The sequence below is a fragment of the Danio rerio genome, chromosome 14 (genome assembly GCF_052040795.2).
Source record: "Danio rerio strain M-AB ecotype USA chromosome 14, GRCz13ab, whole genome shotgun sequence".
In the NCBI taxonomy this organism is placed as follows: Eukaryota; Metazoa; Chordata; class Actinopteri; order Cypriniformes; family Danionidae; genus Danio; species Danio rerio.
Genome location: NC_141034.1, coordinates 49,139,307 through 49,158,480, shown reverse-complemented (window position 1 = coordinate 49,158,480; position 19,174 = coordinate 49,139,307). Strand labels below are relative to the sequence as shown.

The 19,174-nt window shown below is 37.5% G+C and overlaps 1 protein-coding gene and 1 long non-coding RNA gene across 10 annotated transcripts in view; one reads left to right on the top strand and one right to left on the bottom strand.

Moving 5' to 3' along the window:
- Positions 1–5,659, bottom strand: part of atp8a1 (ATPase phospholipid transporting 8A1) — a 332,891-nt gene extending 327,232 nt beyond the window's left edge. For all 9 annotated transcript variants that reach the window (XR_015507850.1, XM_087281952.1, XM_087281950.1 and 6 more), the window contains exon 1: positions 5,345–5,659. Coding sequence is in view for 8 of the 9 variants with exons in the window: in XM_087281952.1 (XP_087138078.1) it covers positions 5,345–5,393 (49 nt within the window). In the remaining variant the exon portion in view is untranslated. The remainder of the gene's footprint in view (positions 1–5,344) is intronic.
- LOC147834038 (uncharacterized) lies at positions 1,968–5,644 on the top strand. The gene is made up of 2 exons (XR_015507995.1): positions 1,968–2,243; positions 2,336–5,644. It is a non-coding gene; the product is annotated as an uncharacterized LOC147834038 (long non-coding RNA).
- Positions 5,660–19,174: the final 13,515 nt, after the last annotated feature.

Sequence of the window (19,174 nt, the reverse complement as noted above, 5' to 3'; positions counted from 1 at the left end):
TTTTTACCATGTAGGTTGTGCCAATGTAGCTTAACTTAGATGAACATAGCCATAACAATATTTAACAACACTTCAGCAAATCAGGCAGGCAGGATAATAGTGGTAATGCTGGAACTAAAGCTAAACTAAAACAGATTCAATTTTTTTTTATTTAGCTTAAATGTCACTGTTTTTACAGACAAATGCTTTTTTTATATAAACAAATTAAATAAATTATTAAATAAATAAAGCAAAATAAATCAATTAAAAGAATTAAATAAAAATTATAAAAATAAAAGTGAAAAATTAAACAATTAAAAAAGGTAAACAAGAAAAATGTGTATATTGATAAAAACCAAAATATTTAAAAAAAAATAACTAAAAAAAGAATGAATAAATTTAAATAAATAAGGAATAAAATACATTACTAGAAAAAAAATACATAAATAACTTAAATAAAAATAATAAATAAAATACTAAAAATAAATATCATATATAAAAATAATAAATGAAAATATTGATAATTAAATAACTAAAAAAAATGCATAAAAAAATAAATAAATAAAAACATAACGATAATTGAATAAATAAATATGTATATATGCATATAAATGCATAAAAAATGAAAAAATAAATAAATAAAAATAAATATTAGAATAAATAAAAGAATAAATAAAAAACAAAATGAAATTTAAAAACAAACAAAAATAAATATAAAAATTAATTAATGAATAAACATGAAAAGAATGAATAACAAAAATAATAAATAACTAAATAGATTATATAAAAAAAAACAAATAAAGAAAATAAATAAATAAATAAATAGAGCAGAATGAGAGCTGGGTTTTGGTCCAACAGAATTGATTACAGTCAAAAGCAGAGGAGAAAAAAGGCAATAATCCAGAGCCTAAAATTAAATTAATGTAGAGTGCACAACCTCTGCAGAGATCAAATCCAGACAACAGCCTGTGCTACTTTTCCCAACTAAATGTCCCCCGGTATCAACAAGTCAATGAAATGAGGAAGTACAATTGTTTAAATATCCTGACATGTCAATAAGCACACACCGTTTCTTGTCAGCCTGCTTTGACTGCAGATCAAACTCAAACACATGCGAGCCGGCAGATTCCTGACAAGGAAGGTCACTGGATGCATGACATTATATCCAGAATGCAGACAGACGAGCATAGAGAGCAAGAATGATCAATACACATCAGACTAAAAGCAACCGCCCTTGCAAATCTAAACAAATGAAACAAATGCATGAGTGGAAGTCTCTGCCTTACCCAAATACTGCAGGTGGATCACATCAGAGCCAGCAACTTGCTGATGCTGATTCATATTCCGTTCACTTCAGCCCTTCCCCTCCAAGTGCGAGACCGCTGTCCTGCACGGCTAAACCTACTAAAACACGAGTCAACAGAATTCGAGCGCGAGTTGTGAAGGAGCATTTCATTGGCTGGAGCTATTAAATGAACACACCCCCCCAGTGAACAAGTCAGTGTTTTAAATCAGAACAAGACTCTGAGCATTACTTAAAGGGGACAGTTTTTACAAGATGCAACGCAAGTCTCTGATGTGACTAAAGCGTGTATGTGAAGTAGAGCTGCACAATAAATCATTTCAGCATCGATATGGCAATGCGTGCTCTGCAACAGTTACATCGCAAGACATGTAATGTTGGGTCTAGGCATGGAATGAAAACGGTTTTCAACGTATACAGTCATTTGGAGAAGTCAAAATTTTCTGCTATAGCGTTCCTATTAGTGTTGGACGATATGGCACATATTTCGATATAAGTTATTAATGCTTCCAGATTTTAAAAGAGTATCCCAATAATGACTGAAGCCACAAAAATTTGAGGGTCTAATAAATGGCATAACTTTCACCTGATAAATTTTCAGTGGCCGAAACTTATCGTTTATCGACCCAGCCCTAGTTTAAGTGTTAAGAATTTTTTTTTTACACAATTTTTTATTTATTTTTTTCAGACAACAGTCTCTCCAGCAGAAAAAGATATCCAAAGATGCCAATTTAAATTGTAAAAATGCATTTTTTGCTAATTTAAACTGCATTTTTGCAATTAATGAAGACAGCAGGAGTCAAAGATTCATTTTAAATATTTGGCTTGACAAGTTTACAGTTCCAAAATATCTTAAATGTTTCTCAAAATAAAATATTTTGTGTGTTCAATGGGGAAATAAAGTTGTTGTTTTTCATCCAGACATTTAAAAAATATATTTTAGAGCAGTAATCACAATACTGTGAAACGTGATATTTTTTTATCCAAGGTTATCATAACTTCAGAATCATATATAAGCCCATGCCTAGTTAAGTCTGAATTACAAATGACCAGGAACTACAAAATTGTGTTTAGTTACTGTATTTATAAAAGTTTTGGGAAAAAAGTTCTCTTAATTTAAATTTTTTTTTGTTTCTCATCCAAATATCAACATTTCAAAACAAAAAAACAAGAATATCTTACATAACCCCCCTGACAGATAATTTTGCTTGTTTTAAGAGAAAAACTCTTAATTTTGCCTTATTTCTTAAGTTTTTAGTTCTTAAGTTATCTCAAGTTGAAAACAAAACAATATTTTACTTTAATCATTTTTAAATATTTGGACATCAAACAAGACAAAGTAAGAAATGCATTTTTTGCATTGTAATTATTTCATTTCTATACCTGAATACTGTTAAATAGTGCTCCCAGAAAGCAGAAAACTGTGAAATAGTGCAATTCAAGTTTTATGAAACTGTATTCATATTATAGTTTATAAAGTTCTGTGATATAAATATCAATATTTATATAGATGTTTTAAGGCTGTAAAATCCCTCACTACACTCTTTATACACTTTCCTCTAGCAGGCATTAACATTTTCACACTTTTCTCTTTTGTTATCACACTCATGTAACTTCTACCTTTAGCATGTCTAGAAGTCCAACTTTTTGCGCGATGGTTGGCATCTTCCTCTGCCTTTTAGGTGCGACTGCAGGTGCCTTTGGCGGTGCAGAATGTTTAATGGACAAACAAACAGCACTTCAGAGTAGGTATGGGGCAATAACTGTTCAAAAGTATATCGCGGTTTGGAAAAGTCAAGGTTTTAAAACCATCAAAATTTTCTGCTATACCATTCCTAAGGTAAGAGGAAGATTTTATTTAGGACAACAGTATTTCTAGCAGAAAAGATATCTAAAGATGCAGTTTTAAATTGTAAAAAAAATCTGTTTTTGAAACAAATGAAGACAGCAGAAGTCAATATTCATTTGAATTATTTAGCCTGACATATTTCCTGTTTTAAAATATTTTAGAAGTTTCTCAAAATAAAATATATTGTTTACAAAAGGGGAAATTGTTTTATTTTTTAACCAGACATTTAAAAAGAACATATTTTTTTATATCCAAGTTTATCATACCATCAGAATCTTATACCAGCCCATGCCTACTTCAGAGTCACACTGCTAGCGATCAAAGATTTATTTAAATTAGGATGCAGGACACAGCGCTGTAAAAAATCATGTCAGATTGCACAAAAAAAAAAAATCTGCGAGACCGCAAAAGGTGAACCGCGTTTTGGCAAGGGACCACTGTATCAGATTTTCCCAATTTCGTGCAGCCCTAATTTCAAGTTTCACCAGAAAAATACTATAAAAATAACCTTTTTTTTTATTTTTTATAAATAGCTTTTTAAAACTGCCCTTATGGAGGCTTGATACTAATTGTGCCATTTATAATACATATATACTTTAAATTTAAAGGAAATTGTGGTTTTTTCAAAACAGGGTGGAGCTACAAATGCTTATGTGTTAGAAACAAGATTAACATCCTATGCTAATGAGGAGATATCATCGCTAAGGGTCGGGGCTTTCCCTCTCTGATGACATGTACGAGGGAAAATGTCAAAGTGTTTCTAAAGACATTAAAGAAATAACATTCTTTTTTTTTACTATTAGCAGCAGGCTATATTTGCAGACTGGTGCCACAAAACTGTTTAAACACCCTATAAAAGTGATTTTTGCACAACAGGTCCTCTTTAATGAGTCATGAATGAGAATTAATTAACTGATATGCACAACACAAGGTTTTTCCAGCATGGAGAATTACAAGATGGCCCACCTCCATTATATTTTGTACATTTTAACATAAATCAGGCGCATATACGGATAACAACAGACCACAATTGATGCTCAAGCACATGTTGTTTATTCAATTAGAATTTGACCTTCGCCTTTTTTTTAATGATTTAAAAATGTGTTTGTTTCAAGTAGCAACAATTTCAACCAACTCTGCCTCATATTGAGTCAGGAAAAACCTTACAACACATGATATATTATCTGTCAAATATTTATGGCACAAAGACTCTATCTGGTACATTTACATAACGCAATTGTCATGAATCTTTGTACAGGTTCCTCATTTAAAACAAATCAGTTGAGTGAATGACTGAGTATCATGTTCAGGAGGTGACCAGGTTCAAAAGATCTGAATCACAGACCTTCCAATGGATAATTCATCGCAAAATGAAAACCATTTCATAAAAATGTCATTATGCAACAGAAAGCTCAAACATTTGCTTTCTTTAACAAACCGATAAGATCTCAAAGGGGACAAGAGTCACAGATACTATTTTGGCTTTGTCTGCATGTTTTTCACTCTGAGCACCTGTAGCTGATTTTCTGAATCACCAAGCACCAATGTTTTGCCTAAAATATATTTAATGTCAGAAGAAAGTCACATTGACATCTAAGATGGCTTTTTAAAAAAAAAAGATCCATCCCTTTAAGTATGCAGAAAGAATCATATTTAATACACTTGCTTAATTAACGCTTGACATCGTAGATGTGTGCACATACAACAAAAGGAGCATCATCTTCGTTGCAGAGCATAAACAACATGCAATGTAATGACCAGGAAGAAAACTGTTCATCAAAACAAGAGAAAACTAATCTGATATGAAACACAACGTTTGTTACAACGAGTCCTGGCCTACTTTTTATGATCACAAAGACCTTCATAATTACACAAACCATCCCGATTTACCCGAGCCATTATTGCATCCTTGTATTCAAGAAAAGGAGGATGACAACCAAAAGTGAAAGCTGATGACAGTCCAAATAGAAAACGATCTCCTAAAATGTCCCATTTTGCATCTCACGTTTACAAACACCCACATCCAAACACCAAACATTGCCACTGCCTAGAAAGCAATTGGGAAACAACTTATTAGCAACGGGGTGAAGCCCAAAGCTGCTGCAAGTGCTCTCGCAACAGTTGTCGAGGGCGAGAAAGAAACACATGTCAGGAAACTCGGGATGACAGGTTACAGATTGACACACATCCGACATTAAAAAACGCATTTTTACCGTCTGCTCGGGTCCGGAGATCCGACATAGTTCTCTGAACGGGCGGCATCGGTCCACCAGTCAGCCGAACGCTCAAAACTCCGCGTCGCGTTTCTCTTTTCAGCCGCCTAGGGATCTTAAGCGCCGGTGACCGTCACCAAAGTAGCTTTCCCACAACTCCCGTGATCGGTAACCATTCACTTAGAGTACGGATTCATTCTGTTGATGATGAATAAAAGTAGTTCCGCCCTCAATAACCCGCTCCAGCATCCGCGCGGGGAACAGCACGCCAAATCTCTCCAGCGCGCGCAGAAATCGATAAGCGCTTGAACACTGAATGTGCGCGACCTCTGCCGCTTCACAAATTGGACTGTACCAACTAAGAGCGCAGAGGGGGGGGCGAGTCTAAATTACGCACATAGACTAGTGGTTTAAATACTGAAAACGACAACGCTCTTTAATATACAATATTTGATTAATTTTTATTAAATTAATATCTCCGTATATAAAGAGTAAGATTTATAATATTCTAAATAGGAACTGCAATGAAATGAAATCCCCTAATTAGATGCGAGTGTGGAAAGGCCGTCTGGAGATTCCCTGCTGCAGTTACTCGCATTGTTTCGAAGCGGGATTGCAGAGACAATGACAGCCCACTGTTTCTTTATTTTAGGCCCTGAAGCGATCACGACTCTGCAATTGGCTCTCGTATTTCCCTTCAGCCGGAAAACATTATGGCTTCGCTGATGTGCTGAGGGTTTGCTCTCCTCAAGCCACATGTTGATGGACCGAAGGCTCCGCTGCGGTTTCTTCATCTTCCTCCTTTTGCTTCAGGCATGCTGATAATAATATTATAGCTGTTGCTATAATTAGATAAACGAATGACGTAAAAATTCTAAAGATCATTTAAATGGTTGCATTATTTTATCATAAAAATTAATGCATTTATAATATAACTACCTCAAACTGAAGTACTACCTCACATCCATTTTTCATTTTGCTGTATTGTAACAGTATGAGAACTAATCAAATTGAACCCACAATTAATAACATTTCAAATGTTATTTCCTATTCTACATCTGTCAACAAAGGTCGCTCAGTTGGCTAGAATTGCAGGCTTGTTATAAATATGCATTTTAGTAACTGTCATAAAACTCTGAAGTCTCACATCCATTATGTGGTACCTTAAGCGACAGTTCACCCAAACCTTTTTGAACTAAGGGTCCTAACTGAGTTTGACTATTGCTTGTAAATCAGATTCATGAAAGGAAATATTTGTGAAATATAAAAATTGCAGTGTGAAATGTTCAACCTAGGCTTAATCTGAATACGTACCCCTACATATTTTTCTGGAGAGCGCCAAATATGTCCCAGGAAGTACTTTTTTCTTTGCTGTTTTTGCTTTCGCAAATCACTAGATGTCACTGTGTATGCTTTTTGAGATCTCAAATTTCTCTCACGAGTGCCATTCGAGCCTGCTGTTCTCGCGGAAATCCCCCAGAGGCCGCAGTCGACTGACTGACTGACTGACTGACCGATCAACTGACCCAAGCTCCTCCTTCCCTAAAAGCACCGATTGATCAGTGCCCACCCACTTCACTAAACACAACCGACAGTGTCAATCCAGACAAAAAGAAAAAAAAAAAACTAACGCAGCAGCCTGGCTTTTACCACATTTTCAGATTTTACCACATGCTCACATTGTTATTTACTTCCCTGCTTTCTGGAACCGTTCTTCAGACTCAAATCCAGTCATCGCGGTCAACTCAGCTCAACGTCACAAGTCCGCCAATGTACACGGCGAGCCAATGGACATACTGGTAACAACGAGAAAGCTGTCCACATGAAGGTAAGCGGTCAGCTGGTAAGCTTGAAAATGAACAGCGCCAAACCCAGGGATGAGCAAAAATACATTAAAATGTATTTTAACAAATATGTTTTACAAAATAAACTACAAAATACAGCAGCCACAAATGTATCAAAATAAAATACTGTTTTTTTTATGGCAACACGGTGGCACAGTGGGTAGCACGTTCGCCTCACAGCAAGAAGGTCCCTGATTTAAGCCTTGGCTGGGTCAGTTGGCATTTCTGTGTGGAGTTTGCATGTTCTCCTTGTTGTTTCCCCTACAAGTCCAAATACGTGTGGTACAGGTGAATTGGGTATGCTAAAATTGACCGTAGTGTATGAGTGTGTGTGTGTTTCCCAGTGATGGATTGCGGCATCCGCTGCATAAAAAGTGTGCTGGATAAGTTGGCGGTTCATTTCGCTGTGGCGACCCCAGATTAATAAAGGGACTAAGCCGAAAAGAAAATGAATGAATGAAAGCTGTATTACAATCTTATTGTTTTGATGCTTGAAAGCTCCATTTTAACTTTGTCCCTTACATAAATACAGTGTTATTGCAGTTTATGTATTTTATTTGGAAAAAAAACTATAAAAACACAATATTAGTTATTCATATGACATGAAATGTTATCTAAAATCGATGTAAAAAACAATGTACAGTTGAAGTCAGAATTATTAGCCCCCCTTTAATTTTATTTTTTTTAAATATTGCCCAAACGACATTTAACAGAGCAACGAAATTTTCACAGTATGTCTGATAATATTTTTTCTTCTGGAGAAAGTCTTATTTGTTTTATTTTGGCTAGAATAAAAGCAGTTTTAATTTTTTTTATACATTTTAAGGTCAATATTATTTATTTATTATTTATTTTTTAATAATTAAGATATAATTTTCTCCTTAAATACTAATATTAAAAGTGACATTTTGGTTGCAAATATACATCATGTAAATATACAGAGTCAAAGCGTTTTCCATATTCCAAATGCATTGTTTATTCGGTTTTATCCCCCAAATGTTTGTCTGATGATTTTGATCAGCACAGACGGAGGGTTGGACATTGGTGCGTGTTCATGTTCAGAAAGCTGATCTATTAATATCTGTCTGTGAATGAGGAGCGCGTGTCTGTGTGTCTATCGAGAGCATGAGTCATTATTTCGACTGATATGTGCTCACAGATAAAGCTACGGCACACATAATCAAAGAGGCAGGCATCCTGTCACTGTTGCCTAGCAACCGTAGGAGCAATAGAGCCAAATCCCTGTGCAGGCGGGAGGATGCTGAAGAGAGAAGCTGAAAACCGATGGAAATGACTTGTTATTGTGGGTTACAGTTTTATAGATCACATATTGACATAATGCAATACAGCGTCTGCAATAAAATGAAATCTGTAATGCTTCGGTCTCCTTATAGACGTTTTCATCTTGACCATTTTGGCTGTCAATCAAAAAATACAACTGTTTTGGCAGTAATTTTAATGAAATGTTCATATTTCCAACATATAGGCTCATTCTGAAAATGTAGCCCCTATATATATTTATATAGATCATGAATTATGTAGCCAGAGGTACATTTCGTCTTTAAAACTAACGCTACGGGTCAGTATGACCAGGTATAGGCAGTATTTATGATACAAGTATTTCAAATACATATTTTAAATAAAAATAGTATTTTGTAATTTGGGGCGACGCGGTGGCGCAGTAGGTAGTGCTGTCGCCTCACAGCAAGAAGGTCGCTGGTCGAGCCTCGGCTGGGTCAGGGGTCGCCACAGCGGAATGAACCGCCAACTTATCCAGCATATGTTTTTACGCAGCGGATGCCCTTTCAGCTGCAACCCATCACTTGGAAACAACCATATACTCCTATTCACACACGTAGACTACAGCTAATTTAGATTACCCAATTCACCCATACCACATATCTTTAGAATGTGGAGGAAACCAGAGCGCCCGGGGGAAACCCATGCCAACACGGGAGAAAATGCAAACTACACACAGAAATGCCAAGTGACCCAGCCGAGGCTCGAACCAGTCACCTTCTTGCTGTGAGGCGACAGTGCTAACCACTGTGCCACCCCAAACCAAGATAATGCACCACTGCACCACCAGGCTGCGTAATACAGCTTAACATTACATTATTATTATTTTACAAAAATCATACATTTAACTTTGTTTAAAATCTTTACTAAAACCAGCTAAAACCAGGCTGGAAATGGCTGGAAAACAGCCAAGAATGGCCAAAACCCCTCTAAAACCAGGCTGGTCGACCAGCTAAAACCAGCTAACCATCCTTGGCTGGTCTAAGCTGTTTTTTTTTAGCAGGGGGGGCCGATCTGAATCGGATCAAATAAGGTCCAATCCCAATTTTACCCCTTAGCCCTTTCCCTTACCCCTTGTTTTGAGTGTTCACGTAAAGGAGTGTCCCAATTCTCTTTAGCTTGAAGGCATAGGGCTAAGGGGAAGGGGTAGATAGCTCTTCTAACAGAGATTTTTCAGGACCACACTCGAAACCAAGGGGTAAAAAATTTCCCAGAATACACCAGCCACAACAGCAGTATGGCTGAACCCGGAAGTCAGGAGATCTACAAATTAGTTTTTTTTTTTTTTTTTACAACAAACATGTTTTATTACATTTATAACTGTGCTCATGCTTAAAAACTTCTTCTTCTTCGGTCTTAGTCCCGTATGGTTGCTGGGTCGGCTCTTTGGAACAAGTCCTCCATTTTAGACCTGTCCATATGATAGCGACTTTTTTTACACATTCTGGCCGGCCTGTCGACTGGGCCTGTCACCCTCATACACTACAGACAATTTAGCCTACCCAATTCACCTGCAGCATGTCTTTGGACTGTGGGGGAAACCGGAGCACCCGGAGGAAACACACGCGAACGCAGGGAGAACATGCAAACTCCTTACAGAAATGCCAACTAAGCCGAGGTTCAAACCAGCGACCTTCTTGCAGTGAGGCGACAGCACTACCTACTGCGCCACTGCATCGCCCCTGTGTTCATGCTTAAAAACAAAATGCTAAATTTCTCCATTTTTAATCTTTAATAATAATTCCTGTATAGCAGTTCCACAACATTCTGACACTTATTGACACTGGAATACACTGTCAGAAAAGTCTAGTGGCTGAGAATGAGCTTTTTACAGTGTCTGCTATGATGTTAATGTTGTTTTTGGTTTGTTTATATTGATGAATATGTCCATTGTGTAAATATACAGTATAGTTATGATCTTAATGCCACATTAGATCGTTATGATAACATAATATATATGCCTTCAGTGATTTCCTGAAGATTCATTCATTCATTCATTTTCTTTTCGGCTTAGTCCCTTTATTAATCCCGGGTCGCCACAGCGGAATGAACCGCCAACTTATCCAGCAAGTTTTTACTCAGCGGATGCCCTTCCAGCCGCAACCCATCTCTGGGAAACATCCAAACACACACGCATTCACACACTACGGACAATTTAGCTTACCCAATTCACCTGTACTGCATGTCTTTGGACTGTGGGGGAAACCGGAGCACCCGGAGGAAATCCACGCGAAGGCAGGGAGAACTTGCAAACTCCACACAGAAACGCCAACTGAGCCGAGGTTCGAACCAGCGACCCAGCGATCGAACGACCTTCTTGCTGTGAGGTGACAGCACTACCTACTGAGCCACTGCCTCGCCATTTCATGAAGATAAATACCAAAAAATAAGACAACTGGAATAACTAAATCTGTCTGATCGCATATGAAGCAAGAGACTGCAATGACATCTGATGACGTGTGCAGGGGCTGTAGCGCTGTCCCATTTCTTCGGGATAAATTTTGGAGCCCTTCCCCTTCACCCTCAGTTTCAAAGGCCAAGGAGAAGGGGTAGGGCTACAAAAATAAAATTGGGATTGGGCCTAAATGTACAAGCTTACCCGTAACTGACAGGGCATCACCAAGCTGCTGCAAGAAAACATCTTCATATGATTTTCTTCATTGTTTGTAGCGTGAGCACTTACAGTTTGCTGCTGATAAGTGATACAACAAATCTATAGAGATCAATGGAAATCAGGCACCCAGAATGCATTGCGTTGCTTAAAACATGTTCCCAGGCTCTATTAGCCACTTGACAAAATGTAAAATAGTTACTTTTTTTCTCGTGAGATGAGGATGAAGGAAAATACAGAAGGCAGATAAATGAGTCATGATGTATGAATGCAGACACTGTTTTACTACACTGTAAAAAAAATCAGAATGTACTGGTATGTTCATGCCAAGATTTGTGCTCCCACAATGCAATGCGTAACAAAAAAAAACACCCCTAAAATTGAAATAAGGAAAGGTCCTTCAAAATGCTACAAAACTTCAGTCCTGTTTGCCATGAATCTACACAAAGACATCTTAAATAGGGTCTAGACGCCACTGTTCTGGAATCAGTGGTCAAAGGCCATTTCTGAGATAAAGAGCCTACAGAACGCTCTGCTCCTATCAGACCACACAAGATCTGGGTGTGATATCGACAGATGCTTTGTGTAAAGCTGTTCTGAAATGATATGAACTTTTACTGACTTACTGTAAATATATCAGTAAATCAGCAGTTTTCCGTAAGTTATTCGTGTTTATTTATGCTTTTGAATTGCATTATGGGAGCTTGATCTTTCCCACAACCTTGAAAAAGTGACTTATTAACATTTTTAATAGTTTAAAGTGATATATTGTCTGGATTGATGTTGTATATACTCTACAAACCATGGTAATAAACTGCCAGTACATTTCCTGTTATTTTACTCATTATTTCTCTATATATAGTGTCTTATTATTATTTCAAACCACTAAAATGTCTATAAAAGTCACTTTGTTAAACTGTAGAGTTAATTAACTGATTTTTTTTTACAGTGCGAGAAGAATGCTTATAGTATTATGTGGCTGCATGGACGCAGGCCCGGATTAAGAATTCAGGGGCTCCTGGGCACAATGTCTTGTAGGCCTCTTACCTGGCCACACCTTTATAGTTAAAATAAAAGATAAGATTAATATAAAAAATGTAAATAAAATTAATCTTTAATGTATTGTCTGCATTTTTTAAATAAATGATATACAGTACATACAGTTGAACTCTGTTAGCCCCATTAGCCCCCCTGAATTATTAGCCACACTGTTTATTTTTTCCCCAATTTCTGTTTAACATAGAGAAGATTTTCTTCAACACATTTCTAAACATGATAGTTTTAATAACTCATTTCTAATAACTGTTTTATTTTATTTTTGCCATGATGACAGTAAATAATATTTGACTAGATATTTTTCAAGACACTTCAATACAGCTTAAAGTGACATTTAAAGGCTTAACTAGGTTAATTAGGTTAACTTGGCAGGTTAGAGCAATTAGACAAGTTATTGTATATCGATGGTTTGCTCTGTAGGCAATAAAAAGAAAAATTAGCTTAAAGCGGCTAATAATTTTGTCTTTTAAATGTTTTTTTTTTAATTAATAACTTATTTTATTCTAGCTGAAATAAAACAAATAAAACTTTCCCCAGAAGAAAAAATATTATCAAGGCATACTGTGAAAATTCCCTTGCTCCTTTGAAAACAAAAATGTAAAGGGGGGCTAATAATTTTCACTTCAACTGTATATTTCTAGATTTAACTTATTTTTTAAGCATTTAAAGCATAATTTGAAAAAAAAATATTAATACTAATAAACTAGTGAAAATTAATGGTTTTTAGTATCCTTGTTCAAGTTCACTGAAGCAGTACTAAAAATGCTGATTTAAGGGTATTTGTAATGTATAACTTCTACAAACTTATAATGCATATGATTTGGATGTTACACCTCTCCAATCCAGTTCTATGAATCCTCAATAATACACACACTTATTAATGATTCTTGTCTTCCTCGTGATGAAGAGTAGGCCAAAATCTGATATGTAGTAAGGAAAAAAAGAAGAACGTGTTCATCAGACGCTGGATTCGAACTGGGTTCATGATCGATCACGCTGTCTGTTGCGCTCTTAAGTTATCTTGTCTCTGTCAATCAAACGGGGATAGGCATCAAACGCTTAACTAGCTTATTCTAAGGTGGGCTATTTGCACTTAGTCTAAATAGACACTCAGGCATTTTTACCCCCCTCGCAGGGGCCCCAATTGTGCACTAGCCCCTGGGCCTGTGCCCATAATGCCCATTGGTTAATCCGGCCCTGCATGGATGACATCAATATTTGAGTCCTGGACTACAGTAAAAAAGAGATCAGCCAATACTGCTGTGCGCTGACATATAGCACCAATGTACTCACGGCGACCCAAATTCGATTCCCGGCTCAAGGTCCTTTGCTGATGATCTTCCCCCCTCTCTGCTCCCAATACTTTCCTGTCTGAAATCTCTACTGTCCTATAATAATAAAGGTGAAAAAACCCTTAAAAAGAGATCAGTAGGATCAGTAACTGTTCTAGAATCAGCACCCGTCAGTCAACAGTTGAAATGCTAGAAACCGAAACCATCAGAACTGACGGATCTGAGGATTGTGGGATGAAATAAGACTGTTGGCCTTACATATATTGATAGAATCTAATTAAATTATTAAAATGCCATCCATGACAAACTATGCTTGTCTTAACATAATTATGCAGAGTGATGGACACTAAAGAATTTTTTTTAATAAAAAAAGCTATTAAATCTATCTTATCTAATAAAGATGCACTCATGAAATTGCTTCTGTTGTGTTGGGTCGAGCTGCTGCCGTCTTGGATGTGTACTGATTAGCAATGAGGTACACTGTAAAAAGTGCTAGCGCTGCTGATAAAACATGTTCAAAATATGCATCATTATGGCAATGTTATTTTCAATTGTTACAATACATGTTATAATAGCCAGCAGTGACATTTTAAATGTTACCAAAACAGATGTTCCAGTTACAAATAAAGCATCCCCCTTTATGAAAGTGCCAAACATTCATTCATTCACTTGTTTTCCTTCAGCTTAGTCTCTTTATTCGTCAGGGGTCACCACAGCGGAATGAACCATCAACTTATCCAGCATATGTTTTACACAGCGGATGCTCTTCCAGTCAGAACCTAATACTGGGAAACACCCATACACTCTCATTCACACACACACACACACACACACACACACACAAACACTACGGCTGATTTAGTTTATTCAATTCACCTATACCGCATGTCTTTGGACTGTGGGGTAAACTGGAGCACACAGAGGAAACCCACGACAACATGGTGAGAACATGCAAACTCCACACAGAAATGACGGTTTGCATGTTCTCCCGTGTTCGCGTGGGTTTCCTCTGGGTGCTCCAGTTTCCCTCACAGTCCAAAGACATGCGGTTACAAGTGAATTGAATAATAGTGTGTATGGGTGTTTCCCAGTTCTGGGTTACTGGTAAAAGTGGCTCCTTCTGTAAACATATGCTGGATAAGTTGGCGGATCATTCCGCTGTGGCGATCCCTGATGAATAAAGGGTCTGAGCTGAAGGAAAATGAATGAATGAATCTATTAGTAACTCAAAAAACTTTCCTGATAATACCTGCAACTATTAGAAAACTCGACTGAATCCATAAAATGAGGTAATTTGTATACAATATATGTTATTACAGATTACATTTTTGACTAATCAAGCAGCTTCCATCGTGTTACAGTCATTTTCAGAGAGAAGCTTTTAGGGTAAAGTTGAGATGGGATACAGCTGCGGATACTTCAATATAGCATTGTTTATGTGACACAGTACAACAATTATTCATATTTTATGTGATATAATGTCTTTTAATGGTTAATTTAATAAACAACATAAATAATACTCGTCATATTTACCGTTTCTGCGTTAATGTGATGATTGGGTTTAGAGAAAACGTTAATAAAAACAATAAGTATTTTCAAAAATAGTTCTCGTTAACATCCGGCCGCAGCTGTATCCCTTCACATTGGTCACATAATCAATCCAGCGTCCTTGAAAATCACGTTTATTTGGCTAGTTTTAAGACACTTATAGGTAAATGAATCAATGAGTATGAATTTTGCTTTATAAAAAAGTATATGTATTTGTATGAAAACGTACTAAAAATAGTAATGACGAAACAATCTGTCATTACCTGAGGACTGCTGTTATTCTGGGACGAGTGAGATGAGACTCTGCCCTCTGCTGGCGCTGGACCTTCAGTGAAACAACATCTTTTCAATCACACAAGAGTTATTAACCCATGTTTACCACTAATTTATCATTCATAAACTTTGGTAATCCTCTTATAAAACGGTGAACCACAGGTTATGAATAACTGTGAAGTTCATTCAATTAGTTGATTGGAGAATATGCATAAATCGCCTGAAATACTCCATTTAATCAGTGGGTTTAAGCCAAATGAATTCCTATAAACAGCATGGAACTTTATTAATCTGAATTGTTCATAACATGATGGGATGCTTGAGTCAATCGTCTCCGTGACTCTTTTTGTATAATGTTCAATATTATGCAACCAAATTTAAAATATTCAGAATTATCAAATGAACTAATGTGAATTTAAAAATATCTATTTCAAAAATGCTAAGTAGAATTTCCATGAGTTAGACATTGTTGATGCATTTACATTCTAGAGAAAACCTTGAACATGTACACACACTCATAAAAACAAACAAAATAAACAATAAAAGTAAACATTTTTTGCTTTTAGACACTGTCTGCAGGCCTTATATTCATTCATTTTCCTCCAGCTTAGTCTCTATTTCAGAGGTCACCACAGGGGAATGAACCGCCAACTATTCCAGCATATGTTTTATGCAGCAGATGCCCCTCCAGCCGCAACCTAGTACTGGGAAACACCTATACACTCTCACAGTCACACACATACATACATTACGGCCAGTTTAGTATATTCAATTCACCTATAGCACATGTATTTGGACTGTGGGGGAAACCGAAGCACCCGTTGGAAACCAAAGTGAACACGGGGAGAACATGCAAACTTCACACAGAAATGCCAACTGACCCAGCCGGGACTCGAACCAGCGACCTTTTTGCTGTGAGGCAACAGTGCTATCCACTGAGCCACCGTAACCAAAATAATGCATCAAAATGAATGTTTATTTTCTAATTGTTAACTTCATTGCAGAGACATTGATAATAAAGACAGCTTCATGAATATGGAATAGATTGTATATTTAAAATTGAAACTACAAAGAGCAATGATATCAAATAATTAAATGCCAAACCTAGCTGCTAACCATATTAACCAGTCTAACTGGTTGGTTAGCAATGTTCTTCCTTACCCAACAAGGATGTTGATCCAGGAACATTACAGTTTTTTTACAGACACATTTCTCAATACTTAGGTCACCTTTTGTAAAACTCTTCACACAATGAGCACAAAAGAAGTCTGTGTGGGCTAAACTGAGGGTCAGTTATTATTGTTTTGGCACAAAATGCATTCAATGATCTCCCAAATTTCTTGAATTATAATGCTAAAAATCTTTGTGCATACAGGACTCTTTGCACATGCTTGCGGACTGTTTTCAAAACTCATTCATGCATTTTCTTTTTGGCTTAGTTCCTCTATTAATAAGGGGTCGCTACTGCGGAATGAACATCCAACTTATCTAGCACATGTTTTACGCAGTGACTGCCTTCCAGCTGCAACCCATCACTGGGAAACATACATACACACTCATACACTACAACTTAGCCTACCCAATTCATTAGTACCGCATGTCACTGGACTGTGGGGGAAACCAAAGGAAACCCACGCGAACAAGGCAAACATGCAAAACTCCACACAGAAATGCCAACTGACCCAGCTGAGGCTCAAACCAGTGACCTTCTTGCTGTGAGGTGACAGTGCTACGGTAACTACAGCAACACAACGTCGCCGTTTTCAAAAATGTTAAACTTACGTTCAAAACAATAACATAATGCAAAACTGAATAAGACAGCAAAATTCAACAGCAATTATTTATTGAAACATATTTCAAATCCACAAAGTGAAGTTTATTCATAAACTAATTTCGAGAGGATCACGTGATTATGATTGAACACGGCTGGCTATGCATTAGCATGCATGATCCACCAATCAGGCCATTCCTAACCCACTATAAAGAGCCAGGGTGTTTTCACTACTGTCATTTTCGATTTGAAGAATCCCCCCTTCCACCCCTACCTCTTCACATTTCCCTCCATAGGGCGGCACGGTGGCCCAGTGGTTAGCACTGTTGCCTCACAGCAAGAACGCCACCGGTTCTAGTCCTTAACAGGCCGGTGGTCGTTTCTGTGCGTAGCTTTGCATGTTCTTCCCGTGCTCGCGTGGGTTTTCCCCGGGTCCTCCGGTTTCCTACCACATTTCAAAAACATGCACAACAAGTGAATTGATTAATCTAAACGTTGCACTACAGTCAATCTCTCACCCTGCAGCATATCTTTTCATAGCTTTTAATTTTTAGTCATCAGTATTATCAAGGGGGATGTGTCGAGATCTACCTGAACTCAAGGCTCCCCTCTCGCCCTGCAAACGGGAGGGAGCCCAGGGCTCAAGGACCTTTTGAGCTCAGGGCTCTTTCCCGGGACAGCATGCCAAACTTGCTTATAATCAATCATCAACTAAGTGTGAACTCTTGAAATTAAGTTTACAGTTTTTTCACAATTCACAAAACCACTCACCCAAACTGCAAAACACCTCATAGAGACAGTGAGAGTGTGTGTGCTCATGCGTTCACCAGTAGAAAGCAACAGGTAAGACCAGAAGTGCAAGGGTGTCCGAACTCGGTCCAGGAGAGCCAGTGTCCCTAAGAGTTTAGCTCCAACCCCAATCAAACACGCCTGAACCAGCGAATTAAGTTCTTACTAGATATACTAAAAATGTCCTGGCAGGTGTGTTAAAGCTAGTTGAAGATAAACTCTCCAGGACACCGGCCCCCGCGGACCGAGTTTGGACACCCCTGAAGTAGTGAATAAAGAACAAGTGTGTTTACCTCTATTGACCGAACTGTCTCTTTAAGAGCAGACGCGCACACCCTTGAGCTCTGATCACTGACAATCACACACTCTGACGTGACAGCATTTAGAGAAAGATCAGCCTGCTGGAGAGAAAACACACACACACACACACACACACACACACACACACACACACACACACACACACACACACACATGCAGTGGTGTGATCTGAATTACAGATGAGGCACAGAAGTGCTTCAGCATTGATGACTGATGAGGGCACTGATCACAGACCTGCATCAGCACAGTCTTGAGGAAATGAATAAACAAATCTCTGAATAGGAGACGCCTGTACGGCCAGAACAGATGATTGATTGAACTCTAAAGTGAAATGCAGCCCAATATTAATCAGGCACCAGCAAATCAGTGGATGAACACACGGCAGTGACTGATTTAGCAGCAGGCTCTGAATTATGCTGAGACTTTGCACTTAATTTGAGATGCAGAAATGCAGAAAGCGTCAGATGTAATGCTCTGTTTAGTTCTAATTACTCCTTGATTTGCTTGAAAAATGACAGACCACAAAAAGGCCTTAAAGAGTACCAATTATGCAAAATTCACTTTTATAAGGGGTCTAACCACAGTTGTGTGGCAACAGGCTGTAAATGTAACCAGCTTCTAATGATAAAAATGTATTAATTCTATGTATTTTAATCACAATTGATAGTTTCTGGATGCAGATGCAGGCTGAGATTGCATCGCTCAGAGATGCAATATCAGACACAATGCACTCAATGGAGCTAGTGACATCACTGTGAGGGGTAGGGTTAGGTTAGGTGAGCACATTAAAAAAGCATTGCATGCATCTCAGTTTGCATCTGCACCGAGTCTGCGTTTTTCACTTTGTACGTGTCATCATAGGAAGAAAGCCCCGCCCATTAGTAACGAGCTCTTTGTCATTGATTTTGAATCTGGCGATATCCGATTGTTAAGTCGTGACGTGTCGGTGATGTATGGATTGCCAATGCAATCTCATGGCAATTCGTGACTTTTTGATTTAGTGGATAACTAGTATGATCTAATTCG